Here is an 18,596-nt window from a genome sequence, read left to right as displayed (position 1 = left end):
TGGAAAAGCTTTTCCTCCTGTTACACTGGAACTTCTGTCATTCTAGCTCATCTGGTTCTTAACCCTACTCGTTCCTTCATGCTATTTATTGAGATGCCTGTGACCAGAGACCAGTTTAGCAGCACAGTTTCAGGGACACGCAGCCACTGAGGAGCATGCAATAAGCCTAATTCCTTCAACAGCAGCCTTGTTTACACTGTTCACATTGAAGGCACAAACTGCCCAAAGATACCCTTAAAAACGTAGGCCTTACTCCATGCACCTAAAAATCAGCTGTCATGTGAAAAAAAACCTGCAAGGAACTGATGATCGCTGGAAGCATTAAGTGGCAAACTTTTTGCTCTAGCCACCTGCTGACATTTGCAAAGAGATTTTCACAGGGAGGAAATTCAGAAATGCACAGAAGACAAAAGGAAATTCAGAATGGTCTTGATGTTCTGTTGTTTTCAAAAGCAGTTGGGATCTGCAGCTGCTGGTTTTTATAGCCCTCAAGGGCGAACTCTTCAGGCAAATGGTGGGATATAAACAAGATGGAAATTGTTTGCAACATAGGATTAGTGCTCTGTATTCTGTAAAAGTTGCAAAAGCCTAACCATGGGGGGCAGAAAGGGATTTATTCCTGTAATGGAGAGGAAAGGGTGAAACCTTTTACTAGCTTGTCACAGCTAACGTAAAATGGCATAGGAACGGGAGCATTACTTTTGAGCATTGAAGAAAATGGCATAATGGGATTTTCTTATCAACTGAAGGAAACATGACTGAATAGATTATGATCTCTGAAAGAAACAGATGTAATTTACCTTAAATTATCAAGTCCCTATCAGAAAGAGACCTATTTATAAAATAAACGGAATAAAGAACACAAAATGGCTATATAATTCAAGACAGAAACTCCCTTCACTGTACTTGCTTAACCATTCTTGACAAATCAACATCAAAAGAACCACTAAAGTTAATTGGCTGATAAGTTACAGTCACTTGCAGATGAAAATTGACTGCTTGTCCAAAAATACAAGCACCCACTTTTGGGGACATGCCTCCTTTTGGCACAGAAAATATTACCCTGCAGTAGTTACTCAGCTTCAATGTAGCAGAAGATGGCCATGGTTGTGATGGGAATCCATGTAACAGAAAATGAGTGCCAGTACTGAAAAAAAGGAAGGTTTCATATTCTCAGCGTTAACTCAGCTACAGAGGGGATTCTTTTGGTACTTTCTTACTTCCCCAGTGCAGTAATGATGACATAGAAATGAATCACAAGCATTAAGGCTGTTTGGGGCTCATCAAAATGACTTATCTATAGGACCTTCCTCAAGCACATCATTCAGCACAACTCAATGAGGCAGTACAGGATGCAAAGCCAGGCTGCTGGCAGCATGAGCAGCGTTATACCATTAGTGACTTCTCAGCCACAGCGGAACCTTACAGTGGAGGAAAACTGAACTTTGGCTACTGTTTCACTAAAGTAGTGTCAAATACTCTAGAGGGCAAGGTTATCAGTAAACCCTAATTTAGGGCTTAGGGGCATGTCATTCAAGAGGAATTTGCTCAAACTAATTTGCTTTAGACAGAAGTGGTGTCACTCATCTCATTGCCATGGTTTTCGGCCCTATTTAGAGCCTCATAGAAAAAAAAACAGAGATCAAGATGTTTAGAGGCACCAGGGAGACCATGTTTCAAGAGCTCTTGACCAGGACAGTACTTTACACTGGCTCTTGGTTTCTGAGTCCCCAGTCCTGCTTCAAGACATGATAAAGGAAAATTTGAGACCATGAGCAGAACTTAAAGTATTTTCTTACCAAAGTTTCCCAAGCTGTTCTCTCTTGTATCTACTTGCATCTCTAGGATCTTCACTTGCTGCAGATCATCTACCCCTGTCAAAACTTTCTGTAAAAATAAGCAGAGATATACGTGTACTCTTATGTAACAAACCAGATGACACAGGAGCAAAAAGGTATAGGAAGCTTTTCAACTATTGCTCTGTCAATATATACTCAGGTCAAAATGGCTAGACGTGTGATCACATTGAAATAAATTTAGTATTCAAAGATCTTTCTTCATCGTTGTTCTGAATTATTCTAGTCTCACATAACTTGTATTATACATTGCTTAAAGAGTCAAGGCTGAAGGTTACATTCAAACTGCAAATTGACAACAGACCTACATGCCAATTAACTTAATTTAAACAGCATTTAAACAGCAGCTTTAAGATTTGTATAAGTCTTCTATTTACCCTCAGCAGATAGGAAGTGTCACCCTCAAGTGTCACCCGTAATCGAAAAGGCACTAGGTAGTAAAACTCAACAAAACACACTATGAAAAGGAAACATTATTTTAGCTCAAGCAGCTCACTTATCTGAAAGAAGACACCACTTAGTACCAGAATTACAAATTCCTTTGAAAAGGTCTCGGCAATAGAAATAGAATTCTCCAAAATTTTTCATTATTTTTGCAAAATCTTAGTAATAGGATCAACAACTGCATTAAGCAAGAGTGTGTGTGTGTGTGAATGCAGGATCTTTCCTACCTTATCACAGGATCTTTCCTAATATCCTAATGTCTTTGTTGATACATACATGTAGATTTTACCTTGGCAGAGGTAAGCAGGAGGACAGAAACAAGCAGAAGCTACACACTGAGGAGAGAGGTAAGCTCTAGGACAGCCAGTGAAAACTACAGCAAGGCTGTGAAGTCCTAAGAGGCCAGACTGCAATTCCACAAACAGCTGAAGCCATCTCACGTTACCACTGCTCTCATCCCTTGTTCCTTCCTGCTATGACCCAGCTCCTCTCTGCCCAGCTTCCCTCATTCAGGCTGTGTGTCCCACCACCTCCTTTGCATCAGCTTTGGGTGTTTTAGAGGATCCTTCCACGCACAAATTCAACAAAACAGACAAGGAGGGAACTCTATCCTTTCTTCTTGATGGGTTAGTACTTCACGGAGAGGTCTGAAACACTCCTTGAGACATGAGAAACAAGGCTTTTATGTCACAATAACTGCCTGAAAGAGCTGACAACATTCATAGTGAAACAACTGCTAAATTTTCACCTTTCTATGTTAAAAGAGATAGGCGTGAGGCTAAAAAAATCCACTTCAAAGGAATGGCTGACCCTGGCATCAGAGTCATCAGATTTTGTCCTCAATGACACAATCAACATCAGGGGTTGAAAGAAGTATTGTCACCTGCCTTTTGCTCCTCTATTTAAGATGAAGGCAGGAAGTCATTCAACAACATCCACATACAGGGGACAAGTTTTCTTACTTTTCCAGAATCACAGAATCATGGATTTGCAGAATGTCAGGGATTGGAAGGGACCTCGAAAGACCACCTAGTCCAATACCCCCAACGGAGCAGGAACATCTAGATGAGATTACACAGGAAGGTGTCCAGGCGGGTTTTGAGTGTCTCCAGAGAAGGAAACTCGACAACCCCCCTGGGCAGCCTGTTCCAGTGTTCTGTCACCTTCACTATGAAGAAGTTTCTTCTCATATTTAAGTGGAACCTCCTGTGTTCCAATTTGCACCCATTGTTCCTTGTCTTATCATTGGTTGTCACTGAGAAGAGCCTGGCTCCAGCCTCGTGATACTCACCCTTTACATATTTATAAACATTAATGAGGTCACCCCTCAGTCTCATTCTCTCCAAACTAAAGAGATCCAGCTCCCTCAGTCTTTCCTCATAAGGGAGATGCTCCACTCCCTTAATCATCTTTGTTGCTCCGTGCTGGACTCTCTCCAGCAGTTCCCTGTCCTTCTTGAAATGAGGGGCCCAGAACTGGACACAATATTCCAGATGTGGTCTCACCAGGGCAGAGTAGAGGGGAAGGAGAACCTCCCTCGACCTACTAACTACATTCCTAATAGAAAACCAGGATGCCATTGACCTTCTTGGCCATCGACCACAACTTTCTGGCTTCTTTCCTTCAGCCAGTTCACAATCCACCTCACTACCTGATCGTCCAGACCGCACTTTAGCAGCAAGGATCCTGTAGGAGATGGTGTCAAATGCTTTACTGAAATCAATGACCTTGATATGCCTTGAGATGGCACCAAGGATAAGTTGTTCCATCACCTTTCCAGGGACGGAGATGAGGCTGACTGGCCTATAGTTACATGGGTCCTCCTTCTTGCCCTTTTTGAAGACTGGAATAACATCTGCTTTCCTCCAGTCCTCAGGCACCTCTCTTGTTTCCCATGACTTAGCAAAAATGATGGTAAGTGGCCCAGCAATAATTTCAACTGGCTCCCTCAGCACCCACGGGTGCGTTCCATCCGGACCCATGGATTTATGGATGTCCAGATTGCCTAACTGCTCCCTAACCCAGTCCTCATCAACCAAGGCAAACTCCTCCATTGTCCTGACTTCCTCTGGGGCCTCAGCGGTACAGGGCTCCTCAGGACAGCCTCCAGCAGAGTAGAGGGAGACAAAGAAGGCATTCAGTAACTCTGCATTCTCTGTATCTTCTGTCATCAGGGCACCCACCTCATTCATCAGTGGGCCTACATTGCCTCTCGTGTTAGTTTTATCTGCCATGTATTTGAAAAAGGTCTTTCTGTTGTCCTTGACCCCTCTCGCCAGGTTTAATTCTAAGGAGGCCTTAGCTTTCCTAGTTGCCTCCCTACACCCTCTGACAACGGCCTTATATTCTTCCCAAGTGGCCAGCCCCTCCTTTCATGATCTATAAACTCTCCTCTTCCACTTGAGCTTACTCAGCACTTCCCTGTTTAACCACGCAGGTCTCCTGGCTCCCTTCCTTGACTTTCTACGTGTCAGGATGCTCTGATCTTGAGCTTGGAAGAAGCAGTCCCTGAATGCTAACCAACTGTCTTGGGCCCCTTTACGTTCAAGTACCTTGTCCCATGGGATTTCCCCTAGCAATTGCTTGAAAAGGCCAAAGTTGGCCCTACTGAAGTCCAGGGTTGCAATTCTGCTTGGTATTCTGTTCCTGCCACACGAGATCCTGAACTCCACCCTTTCATGGTCGCTGCAGCCAAGGCAGCCCTCAACCTTTACTGCTTCAACCACACCCTTCTTGTTAGTGAGGATGAGATCCAGCAGCGCTCCTCTCCTAATTGGTTCATCTACCATTTGCATCAGGAATTCATCATCAACGCACTGGAGGAACCTCCTGGACTAAATTAAATTGAATGTAATGAAAAGGTTACAACATTCTTTAGTTTGTTTAATAAGAGGAAAATTATTCATTAAAAGGGAATGTGTAGGACCACCTCTGTTTATGAGTTTGGGGAGAAAAAACAACCACAAGAAGACCACACAGTTCATTTTGCAAGGAAAAATGATGGTTGCAACATTTCTACTCATCAAGTAAAATTTGTATCGTGAACAAGCGACTGCAACTTCATTCACTCTGATGGTTCTGCATCTTCTTACAAAGGCCCAAACGTAGTCTGAGTGTAACTGAGATGACAATTTCAAAGGACATGGTGTCCTGAAAAGGCTGAGCATCCCTCCTTGAGAAAGTAGTTCCCTTTGTAAGGTCTTTACTTGGACTCCTAAGAAACTGAGTTATCCAAAATCTTCAACTGCTTTTGAATAGTTTTTAAAAAATTGTGATTAAAATTATTTTTAATCTTTTTTTTTTTTTTTTTTAACTGTGACTTTAAGCAGGCTGAGCCTAATAGAGCTTCTAGACTTTCTTGCCTCCCCACCAGAGTATCAGAAACAAAGGTTCAAGGTGAAAACTTGGGAGTTCCCAATGTCATCCAGAAATGTACTTTCTCTGCCCAGAGGTAGCCACCACATAATACAGTTTTGCTCCTGCAAAGAAGGCAAGCTTAACAACTACAAATTGCTTTCTACAAGATCCCTCACTGCAAGACACATTTTGCAGTAATGTTCTTTAACAGATGACACTGTCTGTCATATAGCATGAGACTACGTGAGAAATAAGAGCTGGCTGACATCCTGCCACACAGACAAACAGATTGCTGGACTTGGACACAAGCTTGTTGTTATTAAAGGAAACTTCTCCTGAAAACTACCTCCCCCCATCAAAATAGTCTTAAGAGCCTACATGATTAGAAGAGAGAATGAGAAGAGGTCTCAGAACAAGTAGTAAGCTTAGGGTCATGCACCTTGTCAGTAAAGTAACAGAAGGTCCTGGCACCACAAAGAGCCTTTACCTTTCTCTTTTGCTGTCTTCAAGTTCCCTACACTCTGTCCTTTCCCCTGCTGTATTCTAGACAACCTCCTGTCATAGTCCTGCTCCTTGTTCTCCTCTTTCAAAATCCAAGCATAAAAGCTGCATAAAGTTATATTCGCTCCTCTTCCAGGGTTCACTATTCCTTTTCCTCATACCAGGGATTGCCAGTGTGCTTCTTTGCCCTCATTTTCCTCTTCCAGATCCACCATTTTTACTTTTCCCCTGTCTGAGAAATGAGCTGCTTAGCACATCCGTATATTGCACTGCAACAGCCAGAGCTGTGGCTCCACTGCTGGAAAGGATTATTGGCTTCCATGACCAGCTCTTTGAAATATAGATAGCTGCCTTGAAGCATGTGCTAATCAGACGCGACAGACTCCATGTGTTCTCGGTCCCCACTCCCTCATTCTGCATTTCCAAGAGTCACTGTGAAAATGGCTGTCCTTCCATCTGCTGATGCTAAGCGGATGCTTTGAGAATTGAGAACTGATTGGCCATGGGATGCAAAAGCTATTGTACTACATGAGGGAAACAATAAACACTTTTGGGTTGAGGATATGAGCTTATTTAAAGGCACAAGAAGGACAGAGACCCAAGGTGTCCACTGCAAGGTAGTTAGCTAGCAAAAGGTCAGGGTGGCAGTTCAGGAGAAGGTTACATAGCAAATGGTTCATGTGGAAGACAGTTAAGACACTCCTACTCACCAGACACCTTTCTTGGCATAGTGGTGCAGCTGGAAGTGTGATATGTTTCATGTGTCACAGCTAAAATTCTGGAACCAGGAATAGGGGAGATTTAGGGAAGGACGCGGAAACATTTAAAATAAAGATGAAACATATTTAGCAGGATCTCCCTTTTATGTTGTTTAATTTCAAAGCACAGGAACATTCAGCAAAATTTGCAAGAAGGGATATTTAGGAAGAATTTTGCTGCTATAGGGTAGCAAACAAACAAAAAAAAAAAATCATGGCCAGACACACTGAAGGGATCATCAGCTTGGACAGAGATGTCTGTCACCACATGAGTAGAAGTGATGCTAAGGAACTCTGCACCTCTTTATTCATAGGATCATGCCAGGCCTAGGACAGGCTCCTGCCCTAATTCAGGGGTGTCCCACTGTGGTGTCAGGTAATGACTGCCTGCCCACAGCTCAAAGGCTGTTTTGACATCCAGGGACAGAAGGTTTCTCTGATTGTGCCCCAGGAACGTTTACAGACAGGAAGGTGCTGTGTCATCTAGAGATTTCTTTGGCTGTTTACAGCTGCTCAGATTCAATGTAGAACAGCCAAAAAGGGACCAAGGATCTGTTCTAGGCAAAGAGTTGGATATACTCAGTTATTTTACATCAAAAAGAAACCTTGAAAAAAACTAACTATAATTCCAGGCTGATTGTTGATGTCCAGAGAGGATTTTGCTTGCCACCCATCTACTGCCCAGCAAGGTAGGTGTTGGTTAGACACAGGAGGAAGATGTTTTCTGAATAAAGAAACACCAAAATCTTTCTGGCACATGATGTTCAATAAGGCAGCCTGACAGCTTGATTCTGGGCAACACCCTAAATTTGTTTATTCGAAAGTATAAATTTTCATGGTAAAGCACTGCACAGTTCTTTGAAGATTAATAAATGCTAAGTAAAACAAAGATGGACAAAATTCACTTTACATTTTCATACCTCCTTCAAAATAAGAGTGAAACTATTTTCTATGAGACCATGCAGAAGCTATTGGTAAACAATTTAGCCAGTATTTTAAGCAGCAGCTCCAGGATGGCTCACAAACCACTCCTGTCATACCAAACGTCTAGCCAGTATCTAACTGAAGAGGAGGCACTTGTGTGGAAAGCTTTTACTCTGACTGACAAGAAGAGACAATAAGTATTGTAAAAAAACTGCAAGAGAAAAATACTTCACTACTGGCAGAGCTTCCCAGCTGGCAGAACAGTCACCTGGGGATGCTTAGAAATCCAGTTCTGTGGATGGGTTTCTGTTAGATGGAGATTTGCTGTTGAATCAGCCAGGCCCAAAAGAATTTCGAGGCCACCTCAGAAAGCTGAAAACAGGACCTGCCGTGGGATAGAGGCATTTCTACAATAACAAGGCCTCAACATGACATAAATCCATGGACCTATCAGCAGTGAGACTTTAGTGCGTGGACAGCTCGTGAACATAGATGATATCCAATCAGTGAATGCATGAATGGAGCGTGGACGCGTGATCAAAGAATAGTTGCATATATAAGGAGGCTTGTTTCTGTAATAAATGGCTCTAGCGTGACTCACATTGAATCAGAGTGCAGGGTCCTTTATTCACTCCAACACAGTTCAAGTCCCACTTGCAGCTCTCTGTAAATTCCTTAATTGGCAAATAATATCTGTTAAATTAAAGCTGCTGTATACGACTGATTTCTTCTCTCTTCCCTAGATTTTTCACATACTCTAAAAAAAGTAGATAAGCTGCTGAAGAGCATGTTGCGTGCAGCTGTAAGAGAAGCATTTCCAGCTGTGCATTTATTTTGCTGATCCTGGTTAATTTGGCTAAGACAGGAATTCCTGAGTGGTAAATTTATTTTCTTTTAATACTACACCTATATGCAAATACCAGATTCATGTCCATTCATGTGTTCATTACTTTTTGCAGGCATTTTATTTCAAATTCCCAACTGGGGTATAAACTCTCTCTGCACTAAAACAAACAAACAAACAACAACAACAAAAAACAACGCAACCAATCAAAACCAAACATGTTGCTACAAGTACAACTAAATATTTATTCTAAGAAGAAAACTACTAAAATGTTAACAAGGTTTTGAGTGATTCTAAGTCAAGGGATTTTCAATGAAAGGGAACAGAACTTCCCTGTGGTCCCATATGCAATCTTCCTTTCAAAATGGCTACATCCTGAAGATTCCCATAATTACAACATTTGGCTGTATTTCACTACTTTCTGCATATAAACACATTCTTCTCTCAGCTCAGATGAAGAGATTAGCTAGGCATTCAATCTGTGATAAAGATCTTAGACGAGGGCAATAATTATGACATTTAATGGTGGTGGATGCATTAGTTAAAATGTCTTTATTCTCATGTGGAAGCATCCAAGTAATGCAAATGGATCTACATGGACAGGCCCTTGCCTAGTCTTGCCATATCCAGTTCAGCTCCCCACTGACCCATACATACTGGGGATTCACAGTACTGACACCTTATCTTTTTAAACCAGTATCAAGGGTCTGGTGCTGCAAGATGCTGGGAGACCTCCTAACTACCGTAAACTTCAAAGGGCACGTGGGCTATCAGAAGATGTATGGGAGTTTGCTGATCTCCCAGAAATAGCCTGTATCACTTCTGTAGGAGGAGACCAACTCAGTTTTAACTATGCCCTGAATTAACATAGAGGGCAGGAGAGGACAGGATAGTAGATATTCTTAAAACAAATTTAAAGCAAACATTGATGTAAAGATTTACTTTCCCTCACATAGATATAAAAAAGTCATACCACAAAAATAATTTTTTCTATCTAGCAATTAGGTGCATAATAAGTAGCTACAATCATTGCGCAGTGTTGTCACTGAATATGTAAAACTCAAGACTGTAATCTGCCACTTTATGTTAGCTAAGCAGCTATGACTATATGCAAATGAAAATGTTTTTTTTCACTACAGGCATGCACATGTGTGTGTATGCATGTAAATATAAATATTTCTGATGTGACAATTTGAATGTAAAACATCAGATGCCTAAGTAGCAAGATGAACGCTAGTGTAAGAACTATAAGCCTTCACTGTAGCAAAGGCATTAGTGTTAGGAAAATAACATATAAAAGGAAAGTTTTGAAAGTAAATGAGGCTTTGTAATTTTTTTCCTGTTCACAGTATTATGTTTACTATTATCTGCTACCTTGAGCAATCTGATTTAACTTTGAAACTAGCTGTGCTTTGAGCAGAAGAGGGAACTGGAAGACCTCCAGAGGTCACTTCAAACCTTTATTTTTAATTATTAATTTTTAAACGGTTGTATAATCCTAATGAAGGATTCAGCAAATACAAATTCAGTCAGTTACTTCCATCTCCTTGATTCCACTTAATTTATCAAGATTCTGCACTTGCTTCCTTGATTTCCACTTGTGGGTTTGTTTTTGGTGTTTTTTTTGTTTTCTTGGTTGGTTGGTTTGTTTGTTTGTTTTTCCCCTCAAATCCATTTAGCTTACAACTTAGAGGAAGCCTTCTTGCCAAGGAAAAAAGGAAATGATTGAGTCATTTCAGCAAGAAGCCAATCTGTTGTTCCAGGACCCTCCAGGATTTTCTTCTCCCCATGAGGATGAATGCATACCATGTGAAATACACTCTAAGCTCCTGAGCAACAAAACTAAACACCACTTCTGAACACATGTTCCTAAGTTTAGAAAACATGATTAATTGGAGCAGGATCAATAAATAGTAAAATAAGAATACTTTCTTTCCTCTAAAGATCAGACACAAATGTGACTAGTTTTGATAATGTGACAATACCTGGAAGACATTTGATCTTGTAAAATGAGTTTATGCTGAGAAGTGAAGTGCTTCTTGTAGAAGTCAGGAAAACATCCTTTGCAAATGGTGGTGAGGGGAAGTGTGTTAATAGAACAAAATGAAAATCTGATTCAAGACAGGTGGACCCCTTAACTTGTGCTCCTCTACACTTAAGTGAGAAATCTGCTCCACAGCGCTAATCAAGTTCAAAATTAATTGCAATGTATTTCCCATTAATAGCCAGTTTTCAGAACAAAATAAGAATGTGGAATTTGCTCACCTTGGTATTCCACAACATACAACAACAACATGTAAGCACAACACAAGTACAGGCAGAGCAGGGAGCTGGAAATAATAGGACAGGTACAAATATAAAAGCAAGAATGCCTACTCACACAGATGAAGATTAAAGAGTACAACAGAAAACTGAACATTGATACTAGCAGAAAGAATAAAAATAAAATCCAATTATACCAATCCTTGCATCAAAAGCTTTTGACCTGTAGCTTGGATGAAGACTACTCAAATATAAAATATAAAATACATGTCATTGCCACAAGAGAAATGGCAGCAACCAGAAACTACAGATGATGTGATTAACATAACAGAGATATGTGATCACACAGGATTTCAAAGTGAAACAAGGCCATGAAAGACCATAAACCCTCTAGTGAGCTAGCATAAGGTTTAAGTAAGGTGAGGATCTGCTATGGAGAGGAAGACAATGGATAAGCAACCAGTGGTTTTGTAGAGGTTGTCTTATGTGCTATGGGGTCCGAGGAGGAAACAAACGAACAAACAAAAACACAACAACAACAAAAAATTTTAAGACAAACTTTTCTCTCTTTGGAGGAAAACAACTCAGTAACTGGAAAAAAAAAAAAAAAAAAAAAAAGAAGGAATACAAGCATTACACCTTTTAGACAGTCCTTAACAACGAGGACTGCTAATGTTTTCACTACTAAATAGAGAGCTATCCCCCTGGAAAAAGGACAAAATAAACAAAATGTGCAGGTACAGACAAGGCTATGGGCTGCAACCCAAGGCGCCCAGTCTTCACAGATTCTGCACAAGCTAGACCTTCCACAGCCTCCCCTGGTGCAAGACAGCACATTGCAAGGGCAAAGAATAAAGCTGAGTATATATCTCAGAACAAAAAACCTTCCTCAGGAATCTCCATCAGGTGTACAGAAAACTGCCTATGCAACACTGCAAAACTAGAGCTATGCCCTTAATTAAATGGAAAATAATTTACTGAGCATGTATTTAAAAAAAATCTATTAGTTTCCTTCTCAGAGCACTTCAGTGAATGCAATCAATAACTCCTAAAATATTCACAACTAAAAGACAATCAAGAATATATTGCAAATGTATTGATTTAAGCAAAACAACCTTTCAAACAATTTGGTTATCAATGGCATATGGTTCCTTAAAAAAACATGCACGTAAAAACTTGTTTCAGGCTAGAAGTTTCAATAGTGTCTCTATTTTTACATTTGCAAATTCAAAAGAAGTAAATTTATGGAAGGAACGGTTTCCATTTGATGAACATAAAGGTCAAAGAATAGACAGATTGGATATGTTAATAAAACAAGCTATAAACATTGTTTATGTTTCCTTGACAATGTCACATAATTTTTGCTCTAAGCAGGAAATATCCAAGCTATGCTAACACAAATGTTGGGTTCCAGGGCCAAGAAATAACTGTGTACAGAAAAATTAGTAGGACAGTATGCATCCACTTAAAGGAGTCTTTGAAATGGAATTCCTTGCAAGGGGGTTTTCCCCTTTTTAAAAATAGCCTGGAATTGTGAGAGAATATAACTTATGATCTGTATTTAGGAAAAAAAAAAAAAAATTAAAAAACAAAACAAACCAAAACAAAACTAAAAGGAACTGCAACTTAATGGGATGTGGACAATATTGCCTTACATACACTTTTCTGCTTACAATTTACTGTGAACTAAAAGCAGCACAGCTTCAGAAAGAGAAGAATTTCATTCTAATGAAATAACTTCCTAAGAGTTTAATTCAGATTTTCTTTAAGTCAGAAGGCAGCTGTTTTGATTACTCCAATGGGCCTTGGTTCATGCCCTAAGAAAACAGACTAATCTACTAATCTGAGAGCTTCCCATTGGATTTATACATGTGTAAGAAAGAAACACATTAGACTGGTCAAACTCTATGCCTAATTTTTAAAAAGGAACAAGAAGTTGTGAGAGCCTTACATGAGCCCAAAGAAAGCGAGTGGCATAGATCATAAGATCATATATCAATTTTTCTCTAGAAAGCTTAAAATATACACTCTGCAGAAACTGATGTTTGGAGATGCAAACATCTTATGACACTAAAAGACTTAGCTGCTAAGGAAAGAGTAGCTCTGAGAACAATTTTCTGTATAATCTACAGCGTGCAGCCAAAATTGTGACTGGTATATAGTTAGGGAGTGGCATAAACCTGCAGCTGGAATTTGCCCCCTGCAAAAGCCAGTGTCTCTCCACCATGCACAGAGTAATACAGACACCGCGATCACCACCCTGCCCGCTGGCAGCATCTGAAACACAGCCTTGGACCCATCTTGAACTAATTTCTATCCAGCTCTGCAACACTGAAAGCTGTAGCTTCTCTCCTAAACTTCTCCTCTCAACTCTTGCTTTCTTTGGCAGGTAGAAGTGAAGGTATTTTCTCAGCTCCTACATGTCCCAAAGGATTTCACCATTGATTAGCCTTGAGCAAATACATCACAATATGCAACCAAATATTCCTTCATGAGACAGTTCAGCATGTTACTCTTTTTCAACAGGCTGCGTGCCACAGTATTTTCCATTGGTCAAAGAGGAACATGGCTTTCAAATGTGTCTTGAAATTTCACACACTGATATATAGAGAAAGTACTTACAGCACTTGCAGAATTTTGTAATTGGCTTCTTAGTAGGACAGAGGATTCCACTAATTCAGAAGAGTTGTGCTTTTAAAGTTACGTTTTCAATCTCTAGTACAAGGTTAATGTAAAAACCTTTTTCTAATGCTCAGATTCAAGGCACTTCAGATGGCATTAATGAGATCCGTTTAAATAATTATATTACCTGTACTTTTCTTCATGGTGCTTCAAGAAAGCTGGCAATAAAGATAGCAACATTCATGCTGGGAATGTTTTTGATATGAAACAAGGTGAAAGGTGGACAAACATTTGATCAATTTCCATAATACAGAATCTACTTTATGCAGAAATCCAACTGTCAGATATGCAACAATCTGCAGTCATTTCAAGAGCAGTTGGAAGGTTAATACAGCTCTGTATATGCCAGTTTGCTTCTTCTACTTCACTAACAAGTTGGATGTCTACTCACCAGTTTACTGGGTGAAAGGTATTCATCTATAAGTAGCTCTTCGTCACCTTTAATCAGTGGACTGGGATTTAGATTGCCACGCCAACTCAAATCAGTCACCCGGACTGCAGTTGAGGCTGGACAAGAAATTCTGCCAGGATTCCACCTCAGGTCCATCTCAATATGCTTTGAATAAAAGGATAACAAGAAGTCTGATTTTTTTCCTTGTATTTATTATTTTCCTTTTAGCAGAATCTATTTTGACTCCCATTGCAAGTGAACAAGTGCCTATGGAGATACAGGTACCTCTAATAAGAAAGAAACCAAAGCAATGCATCACATAACATATATTCTTCCTTTTTGTCACCCTCAAGAGTTATCACAGATTCATGGAATAGTTTGGGTTGGAAGGGACCTTCAAAGGTCTCCTAGTCCAACCCCCTGCAATGAGCAGGGACATCTTCAGTGTCTGGCCTTGAATGTCTCCAGGGATTCCAAAAGCTATTACTTTTACAGAAATATTAACACTTAACTTTGAAACATAAGCATAAGTGTATGTACACTCATTAGAGTCAAAAAATAAGCTGCTGTACCCAAAGGGCACAGGCATTACTATGATTTATACAGCTACTGGTACTTGGCAGCAATAAAGTATCCTAGCTGGTGACATTGCTGTAACAACAGAAGGCTAAACTAGAGAAAAGCCTTCTTGCTCTGCTGAAGGGACACCTGCAGTTTTTCTCTGTTCTCCACTGTGAAGCAATGCTTATTCTTAGTGCTGGAAAAGTAATTAAATAATCAAGCTAATCATAACTGGCTGACAAGGATTCAGTGGTGGCCAAGATCTGAGAATTACCACTTCCTTCCCTCTCATGTTAATAAACAGTTAAACACAGAAGTGATTTTTGTTAGGAAAAACAGAAGTTCTGACTGCTCAGCTAGCCACCTCTTCTTGAGAGAACCAACCAGTTAATTGGTCAGAAAGGTTTACGCCAGAGACAGTCCTGTGAGAAGTCTTCATCTTCCTCTAACTATTACTATCTAGTCAGAAGTCATCATCTCTGCACTAGCAAAAGAAATTCTAAAGACTCTGTACTGTCATAAAAAATAGCAGAAGAAAAACAACAAAAAATTAACAATCCACCAAACCTCTCTCTGCAGATCTCCTTGCACTAGGAAGAAAGGAACCAAACCCTCACACTTCTAAGTGCTCCTTCCACACGCTTATCAGGGGAGAAGCAACCTACAGAAAGCAAAAACTATTTTCCCAGATCACTCCCTGTATCTGGCAAGCATTCCTAGAGAAGAAGCTGCTTTCTGAAACGTGCTATATTTGAGCCACAGCAGTGTTCAATGCTTAACAGACATATTCATGAACAAATTCTTCAGTGACACATTGCTCCTTTCAATCTTTCTTAATATCTTATAAAAAAAACACCATAAAGTGAATTGAGCAGTGACATTAGCAGCTTCTAAAACTTCGGCATGCTCATAGTCATATAAGGACAATTATCATACTTCTGCCCATTAAAAGGGAAAAGTGATCTCTGAAACACTGTGTGTTTTTGGAAGAAAAACTACAGCCTGTAAATTTCTATTATTTGTTTATTTTTCCAAAGAAGTATAACATTTCTCAGGTTTTTTTTCCTTTACTTTCTTTAGAGCAGGTCAGTATGATTTTGTCAGGCTGAGTTGCAACAGTCATCAGTGGTCCAAGGAAATTCAGGAATTTTATATGACAGGAAGGTCTTCTGGTGTTGTTGTTATTTTCCCAAGAAAGAATTTTTTTGGTCAATAACTGGCTTGGATTAGAGTATGTGCCATGTAAGTGCTGGAATACTTTGATAGTTGCACAAGAGTTGTGTTGGATCACGTGCAAGAACTGGTGGTTCCTTTTAGTTCAAACAAGGATCATTATTACCCAGAGATAATCCTGTATGTTATTGGAGCCAAGTGGAACAATAGTCAGAAATCACTGATGTAATATGTGAGCGCAAAACATAATGAGATAATAGGAGGACTGCATAGATTTGGGCTGTAAACAGTTAATACACGTGCATAAAACAAATTATTGCTTTTTTTCTTCAGTCCACCACTATTACATTTCAGAATATCGTCCAATCTTTGAAATGTATTGATACAGCACTTACTTAAGGTTTGACAAAGAGATCAATTTGTGGCTTAATATCTGAAGTAACACTTCAAATTCTACACTTCCTGCTATTGATCAGCTGCTTGTAATCATCATAACATTGGATTAGTGAGAAGAAAAGTATTTTCATTACAAATTGTCTGGGATCAAATTGAGTTATTGTCAGCAAACAAAACTATTTTTTACATGCTTCCTTTACTTCAAAACTTTCTTCAGAGAAGAAAGAATCTTCTCCTGAACATCGATCAAAATAACATCTTCAAAATGAGGAATACAGAAAAGCCAGAAGTGCAGAAATCCTAGTGGTGAGGAACCTTTGTTTGTTTGTTTGTTGTTGTTTTGTTTTTTTTTTTAAAAAAAAATCTATAGATATATATAGATATATATATATATAAAAATCCATAAACCTCCAAAATCTCCAGCACCATTAGGAGCAAGAAGGGGACCTGGCACAACACTTGCACCCATACAGATACAGGAGTCAGATCACTCATTTCCATCAGGTCCACCTGAATTTCTAAGACAGGTAAAATCGTTCCAGTAAACTGACCTCACCCACTCATTTAAAATACTAAAAAGCAAACGAGAAATCTATGGCTCTGTCAAATGCACCGGACAAGCAATCAATAACCTAAACTAGCATTAACCTCAGTGGGACAGTTTACAAAGACTGGAAAAACTTCACTGTCATTAAAGAGGTCTGAGAAATCACAAACCTGAAGATTATTCCACAGAGAAAATTATCATATTGGTTATGTGTTAGATCTATATGCTGAATGGTAATGCAGATAATTCCTACAAGAATTTGCAGGACCAACAATAATGGAAGCTAACTACAGCTAACACAAACCTTCAGTGAATTCAATGGGAAAGAAAAGCAACACCAGTAAGCAGATGAGGATATCAGGGAAAGAGGAAAAAAAAAAAAGATAGAGTTTTGTCCTGCATGTGAACATTGAGAAGCATAGAAGAATGAAAGAAATCAATGAGTTACCTTCTGCAGGATTTGCATCATAGGTCTTGACTTGGCAGGCTTTTACACATGTGAATAACTAGAAGCAGATAACCAGTGAGAGCAAGAGAAATCAATGACCAGAACAGTGAGATGAAAGATTTTGAATTCTATCAACAGTTAATCTGCCAACTTTCCCCACTGCTGCCATGCTCCTGCCCAAAATAAGCATGATGATGGCAAGCTATTCAATTAACAGGCATGTGGCAAAAGTTCATTAAAAACTGCATGACATTTTTAACATATATATGGGTAATACAGCTAATAAATATAATTATTAAAATTCATCAACTCTTGGAACAACATGTTATTCAAAATCCCTGTAGAATTCTGTAATTCGCTCAACAGAAATTGTCAGAGTATTGTTATTTGATGTTCTTAGGGTCCAACAAACTGATAAAACTCCAAGGTTTGATTTTCCTGCTACAAGGTTTACTACAGAGTCAATGACAGGATCATGTATTCTTCATTAAATGTATATCAGTATGAATTTCAAATACATTAATTCCCAGAAATGTTTGATTCCATATTAATTATGGCTTAAATCTGAGAAAGACCCTTTAAATTGTGTGACTAGGCATGATAATTTCTTATACAGCCTTCAAGACATTACCTAAAGAGCTTGGCCAAGCAAGTAGACTACCATTTAAAAATTAGAAAAGCCCAAACTGCAGTAATCAATCCAGATTTGCTCTAGGAAAGACATATAACTCTATATATTAACATCCCATACAAAACTGAATCTTTACTCTTGCAGGCCAGCTTCTCGACCAGGATCCTCTCCTGCTCTGTGGCTAACCATGCCTTCTAAAACGTCCATTGTGTGGGGAGTGCCATTTCAGGTACGATACTGAAATGTGTACACTCTTATCTTTATGTCACCAGCCTACAAATTCTCCAGAAAAAAAAAAACCAAAAAAACATTAGAGAACCATTGTGCTCTCTATCCCTTCATGACAGGAAGCTTGCACTGAAGATTTCAATTTTTCTTGCCCTGCATAATGTAATTTTTGTCTAATCCAGAATCACAAATTACAGTATTGCTCGTGCTGTTACCGCTGCTGCAGAAGGAAAACAAAGAATTCCGTGTTTACTAAGGATCTGAAAAAAAGGTTTGGTTTATAAGTCTCAAGGGAACTATAAGTGCCCCTTTAAGCCTAATTTTGTGCAAGTGCACTACAGATAACCTCTTCTGAAAAATAACTGTTTGGGCAGCTGGAATTTACTATGAAGTCATCAGGAAACTACTGTTACAATAATCCACCCCTAATGGCAAGAACAGTTCCTGCTACATTTATTCAATATAAAGCATCCTGTAACAGACCACTCTATTTCAGCAGGTGCACATTCTAAAAAGTTGGAAAATAAAACATCCAACCTGATATTAATGGGAATCTATTTTTTCATACATGATTAAATGATCTTGTTTCAATC

At 39.4% G+C, this 18,596-nt stretch overlaps 1 protein-coding gene across 1 annotated transcript in view; it reads right to left on the bottom strand.

Moving 5' to 3' along the window:
• LRRC56 (leucine rich repeat containing 56) overlaps positions 1 to 14,175 on the bottom strand; it is a gene marked incomplete at both ends in the record, with an annotated part of 54,145 nt that extends 39,970 nt beyond the window's left edge. Inside the window, 2 exons of the mRNA XM_080345272.1 lie at positions 1,800 to 1,887; positions 14,020 to 14,175. Coding sequence (XP_080201398.1) covers positions 1,800 to 1,887; positions 14,020 to 14,175 — 244 coding nt within the window. The remainder of the gene's footprint in view (positions 1 to 1,799; positions 1,888 to 14,019) is intronic.
• Between the last annotated feature and the right edge of the window lie 4,421 nt (positions 14,176 to 18,596).

This window comes from Nesoenas mayeri (genome assembly GCF_963082525.1).
Source record: "Nesoenas mayeri genome assembly, chromosome: 5".
Lineage (NCBI taxonomy): Eukaryota > Metazoa > Chordata > Aves > Columbiformes > Columbidae > Nesoenas > Nesoenas mayeri.
This window is presented reverse-complemented; position numbering and strand designations above follow the sequence as displayed.